Source organism: Nicotiana attenuata, chromosome 1 (genome assembly GCF_001879085.1).
Source record: "Nicotiana attenuata strain UT chromosome 1, NIATTr2, whole genome shotgun sequence".
NCBI classification, from domain to species: domain Eukaryota; kingdom Viridiplantae; phylum Streptophyta; class Magnoliopsida; order Solanales; family Solanaceae; genus Nicotiana; species Nicotiana attenuata.
Genome location: NC_031989.1, coordinates 8,787,982 through 8,794,243, shown reverse-complemented (window position 1 = coordinate 8,794,243; position 6,262 = coordinate 8,787,982). Strand labels below are relative to the sequence as shown.

General features: G+C 36.1%; 1 protein-coding gene across 1 annotated transcript; it reads left to right on the top strand.

The window, feature by feature from the left end:
* Window positions 863-5,745, top strand: LOC109232843. Its single transcript, XM_019398544.1, has 10 exons — window positions 863-911; window positions 1,941-2,074; window positions 2,681-2,883; window positions 3,609-3,890; window positions 4,154-4,212; window positions 4,512-4,548; window positions 4,642-4,713; window positions 4,811-4,961; window positions 5,031-5,165; window positions 5,275-5,745. The coding sequence occupies exons 1-10, from the start codon at window positions 863-865 to the stop codon at window positions 5,743-5,745; spliced, it is 1,593 nt and encodes a 530-aa protein (XP_019254089.1).

Here is a 6,262-nt window from a genome sequence, read left to right as displayed (position 1 = left end):
TGCGATGGGAGTGATGTTGCGGTTGGGGTAGTTTTGTGTCAAAGAGTGAACAAAATGTCTCATCCAGTGTACTATGCGAGCAAGACTATGAATGAAGCTCAACGGAACTACATTCTCACTTTCAAGTTTAGATCGGTAGTGAATAGTGAATGAAAATTTACATAATGTATTTTCTTGTTTCAAAAGGGGTGGTTGATACCGGAGGCAAAGCTATTTCTGGGAGGTAGAAGCGGAAGCAGATTCAGGATCTGAAGTTTATGAGTTTTTTACGATGATCTCAAGTTTATATATATACAAAATAATAACTAGATCTACAGTCAAATGCTTGTAGTAGATATTTAATGAATTTCTTGATATATATAGGCAAAAGCTACTGGATTCACGTTAACGTGTAGCTAACATGGTAGATCCGATTCTGATAGCATGTATCCAGTAGAATAATCGAGGAGATGGGCTTTTAGAGAAATAGAATGGAAAAAAAAAAAATCAAAAATAGCCTGATTTATAATAGCTAATTGACAATTAGTCATAGTTTCAAAAGTAATCAAAATATAGTCATTATTTTTTACGTAAAAATAAAATCTGAACACCTTAAAAATTCGAAAAAATTCCAGCAAAATATGTTAGATATTCGAATTTTTTATATATGAGAATCCAGCATAATGTGCTGGAATTCATAATGCTTTAATTTGAAGTAACATAATATGGTGAGAGAATAGGAGTTCCATAATCCAACATATTGTGCTAGAACTTTCCGTGTTTCAGTTAGGGTACTTTTCTCCAGATTTTATCTCTGCCTTGAATAGTGATCGCTTTTCAATACTTTGCAAAATTGGCTATTTTTTAATAACCACCCATAAAAATGGCTATGCCATGCCATTTTGTCGGTAGATTGTTTGTGGTGGTGGCGGGTTTGTTGGGGGGGGGGGGGTGAATAGCCTGTTTTAGCACTGCTATTTAACGAATAGCCGAAGTTTAAAAATTTAGCAATCTCTTCAAACTTCAGATCGTTTAGGTCCAAAGTCCGATGGTCTAAAGTTTGAACTACAACAGCCTAACTTCACATTTTAAGCTTTAGGTATGCTAGAAGCCAACTTTCAAATCCAAAAATCTGACGTTTTGGTTTTAAGTTTAGAGCTTCAAATTTTTGGACCTTTTGGCTTCTGGCAGAGCCTAACCAGACCCGATGATCTAAAGTTTTTTCTGGGAGAAATTCAAAAATAGCCAGATTTATCATTGGTCGTTGAAAAATAGCCAAGTTTCAAAAGTCATCGAAATTTAGCCACTTTAAATCTGAGCGAAAACACTGTTTAAAATCCGAAAAAATACGCCCGCAAATTTTACAGGAGTTCCAGCATAAGTATGCTTGAACTCCCATAAATTTTACGGGAGTTCCAGGATAACTATGCTGGAACTCCCTCAAATTTTACGGGAGTTCAAGCATAATTATGCTGGAACTCCCGCAAATTTTACGGGAGTTCCAGCAAGTATAATTGTCCAGTATAATATACTGGAGTTTGGAGCACTGGTGCTCCAGTCTCCCGCAAATTTTACAGGAGTTAGCAAAGTATACCGGTCCAGCATAATATGCTGGAGTTCGTACACAAATACACCAGAACTCCCGTATATTATACTGGACCGGTCCCTGTTGCAGCAAAATAGTGGCTATTTTTCATTGACTTGATAAACGCTGACTATTTTTCATTGACCAGTGTGAAAACTGGCTATACCATGATATTTTAACGTTTTTTCTTGCTAAGTTTAGAGATAAATTTTGTCCAAGTTCTATTTACTTATTACAGCGTGGCTACACTTTAAATAGTATTTAAAAACCTGTTATATTTTAAACCGAAACATTACAAGCGGCTCCCTGGTGCCATTTTCAAAGCTTAATATATAGTAATGCCTTAATTGATGAACATACTTGTTGATTTCTGCAGAAAGAAGATTAATTGAGATAGACAATGATTCAGAAGCTAGAAAGCAATCAGATGATACTGTGAGAATAGACCCTTTGAACAATTTCAACAAATACAGAGGAGGATTTGACATTACAAATAAACACTATTGGAGTGTGAGTAGTTTTCATTTCTTAATTCCTACCATATAATAATTTTATGTTGCCCGGACTCTTCAAGAATGATAAGAAGTGAGTGTCGCATCTTCCAATAGTAGTGTATTTTGAAGCACGGGTGTTGTAGCAGTTTTAGAGAGTCCTAGCAACATAGATACATAATTCCTCTACACTAATTGAGTGTTTATATTTTTCTTTTATACATCAATGTAATATAATCCCTTGTTTTCTTTTAGTTTTTAACTTTTGCCATTTATTTGTCCAATTTTTAAGTATATTCATAATCAAGGGCGAAGCTACATGTCTTAAATTTGACCCCCCTTCGTCGGAAAATTACATTACGTATAAGTAAAATATTATGTTTTAGAGGTATATAACATATACTGAACACCTTTTGTAGGAGAATTTTTTTCACTTCTTTAAAATTTAAACACCCTTGAAAAAATTCTTGGCTTCGCCACTGGTCACAGTAAATATTCCATAATCTACTTATACATTTAATTTTAAAAAAGAATGCATCTTTTGCCAATTATAAGCAAGTTATTCTAATTATGCTTCACATATGACAAAATAATTTCAAGCACTAAATTTTAACTTGTTGTGCAGTCCACCATCTTTACAGGTATATATGGCTATGCCATTGCAGTAGTGTGGCTCTTGTGTGGCTTAGGATATGGACTATATCTTCTAGCCTCTACCAGCTGCTGTAAAAGGAAGAACATGAAGCTTAAGAAGAGATCAACTTGTCAGTATCAACACTATTATCTCTGGCTTATTTTCTCAGCTGTTTTCTTGACAATTTTAGCAATGTAAGTGTCTCTCCATTCTGACTTATCTAGTTTTATGACTTTACTGCAATAAACATTAAGTCAATTAACCTAAGGTTTTTATGTCTGCATATATTGCATACTCCGAAGGGGAGCCTTGGAGCAACGGTAAAGTTGTCTCCATGTGACCTATAGGTCACAGGTTCGAGCCGTAGAAGCAGCCACTAGTGCTTTGTATTAGGGTATGATGTCTATATCACAGCCCTTGGGGTGCGGCCGTTCCTTGGACCCTACTTGAATGCGGGATGCTTTGGAGCAACGATAAAGTTGTCTCCATATGACCTATAGGTCACGGGTTCGAGCTGTGAAAACAGCCACTAATATTTTGCATTAGGGTAGGCTCAGTGGCGAAACCACATGGTAATAAGGGTGGTCAGTTGACCACCCTTTGTTGAAAAATTGCATTATTTATATAGGTAAAATATTACGTTTTAGGGGTACATAATACATAATGAACACCCATTGTCGGAAATTTTTTATCACTTCATTCAAATTTGAATACCCTTGGGAAAATTCCTAGCTTCGCCACGGGGTAGGCTGTCTACATCATACCCCTTGGAATGCGGCCGTTCTTTGGACCCTAATTGAATGTGGGATACTTTGTGCACCGGGCTGCCTTTTTTATATAATGCATCCTCCAATGAAGTAGTTTCATTCACTCTGAAAGGGAAGACAAAACTGAGGAGATAATTTCACTATAATTGCAGAACAGCTACAGGCCTGGTACTAGGAGGGAATGCGAAACTACGTTCAAGAACAGATACAGTTGTGAACATTATCATTGATACAGCAGATGGGGCATCAGAGACAATATATACTACTACTGAAGCCTTGAGAGATATGAATACTGACTTAGAAGATACTGATATAGGTGATGAGGCTGCTAATTTCCTCATTCCCACTTCCCAAAGTCTTGACAGACAGGCTGCTGATATACGTCGGGGAGCCACGAAAAATAGGCGTTTAGTCGAGAAAAGCCTCGAGATACTGTAAGTCTTCCTCCTCCCCATTCGTCTTATATTCTAGATAGGTCCCTTTCAGTAAGATGGATTCAGGATCTAGTGTTAGTACGTTCAGAATGAGTATGATTTTATTATATGTATATATTTTATTTTTTTCCGCATATGCATGCATAGTTCGAGTCAAAACTCAAAAGAAATAAATTTAGTTGAATGCACAGAACCTGTCATAGGTTCGCCTATGCTTTCCAGGTCATAAAAAGACTGACATGCACACTACTTTTTGTTGGCAGGTACATAATAACTACACTGACTATTTCACTCAACTTGGCTGCTGCAATTTCCCTAACAGGTGAGTGTACTAAGTCCAACTTGAATTTTCCCATTGTTCCATGTTTATCCTCATTCCATATTATTTCAAAAGAATCTATAATCCATAGCTTAAATTTGAAGTACAACACACCCCTTGTTTGGGAGCTAGAGAAAGTGAAGGAAAGAAAAGGATAGTTTCAAAATTTTGCCATTACTCTAGTCTAGTAGGCAAAGAGGAAGAAAAGGAGACTAATATCCAAAAGTAGTAGTAATTTCTTAGTAGGGCTATCATTAAAATATCTAATACTGACTAAAGCTGAAATCATTTTTCCAATGCAGTATTTGGAATCCTCAAATTTAGAAGAAATTTTCACCTGTAAGTATATCATGTCAATGGTGCAAATCTTAGTCTCCTAAAACACTTCCAATAATTGCAAAATTCTGAAAAAATATATTCTGATATATGCAGGCTAATCGCAGTATGTTGGATCTTTACAAGTCTCTGCTGGTTATTTTTCGGGATTTATTTCTTCCTAGACAAGTACGAAAACGATTTCCAATAACTTACTCAATTTTTCTGTTTCATCTCAAAATTATATTGCCTTGGCGTACTCATGATCAAGTTGTATTTATTGCAGCTTCGCTGGAGATGCATGCACAGCTCTAGAAAGTTTCCGCATAAATCCCTATAATAATAGCTTGAGTTCAATCCTCCCCTGTGATGAATTGCTCTCAGCACAATCAATCCTATATACTGCCAGTGAAGGGATTCATCGAGTAGTGAACAAGGTAAACCTGAAATAAAGTACTATTCTATTTACTGGTCTTGAAATTTTTGGAATTTTTGTAAATTTGCAGGTAAATCGGGAGCTATCTACAAATTATGGAAATGTTGCACAAATATGCAATCCATTCTCCGGTCCACCAGACTATAACTACGAGCCTGATGAGAACTGTCCATCTAGCGCAATCAGGATAGGAGAGCTCCCTGGGGTATAGCTCAAACGCCTATGATTTACATTTTTCTTTTCACGAAGTTTTAGTACAGTAGTTAGTTTTTCGTTACCTTTAATTTAATGGAATTCTCTCTTCTTTTATAAAGATAATCAAGATGTTGACTTGCACTGATCCAAGCTGCAAGGGAGGAGTCATGATCCCATATAGGATCTTCAACAACATTGAGTCATACATAACTGCTCTCAAAAAGATACTGGATGTCTACCCTGGAATTGAAAGCCTAGCAGAATGTAACACAGTGTACAGTTCATTTTCAGATATCCTTGACAAACATTGCAAACCATTAAAGAAAAACGCGCATATGACATGGGCAGGACTTGTTTTCCTATCAGTAGTAATGGTCGTGTTAGTCCTCGTATGGACATTCGAGACACACCATGAAAAAGATCATCACAACTTGGATAGTTCTATCAAGCCTCATTCTTCTACAGCAGTGGATATGTTGGAATTAGGCATAGTAAGAAATTCAAAGAAGGAAGAAATGTATTTATTCAATCTTTTTCAAGAACTAGATGTTCAAGGATTGTCAATTGTAGTAAAGCATTTTGGTTACTGAATGTTTATACCCTCGCTCTTTACTTTTGTACATACTTATAAAGTCTCAATATTTAACTCCTTTAGCATTGCAGCCGAATTCTTTTTGATAATACCAATAGTTGTGCATAAATTTCATAAAACACAGATCTGAATCTTGATAAAATACTCCATACAAAAAAAAAAGCATTATTACTCGAATAGAGAAACTAATGTAAAAATAGCACGGGCTAGCCATTTTTCGGACTGGTAATAAAAAAACAATTAACCAGCATTTACGAAGTCATTGAAAAATAACCAATGTTTTGCTGAAACACGGAAAGTTCCAGCATAATATGCGGGATTATGGAGCTCTTGCGTATAAACTTCCAGCATATTATGTTGGAACTCCAGCACACGGAAAGTTCCAGCATAATGTGCAGGATTATGGAGCTCCTGTATATAACTTCCAGCATATTATGTTGGAACTCCAGCACGTGAAAAGTTCCAGCATAATATGCATGATTATGGAGCTCCTGCATATAAACTTCCAGCATATA

Bases quoted from the DNA above. Each gene is read 5' to 3' on its own strand.
- LOC109232843 (XM_019398544.1), top strand. From the start codon at position 863: ATGGCTATGCCATGCCATTTTGTCGGTAGATTGTTTGTGGTGGTGGCG. The intron at 912-1,940 runs GTTTGTTGGGGG...TGATTTCTGCAG, and splicing joins ATTGTTTGTGGTGGTGGCGG to AAAGAAGATTAATTGAGATA. The intron at 2,075-2,680 runs GTGAGTAGTTTT...CTTGTTGTGCAG, and splicing joins CAAATAAACACTATTGGAGT to TCCACCATCTTTACAGGTAT.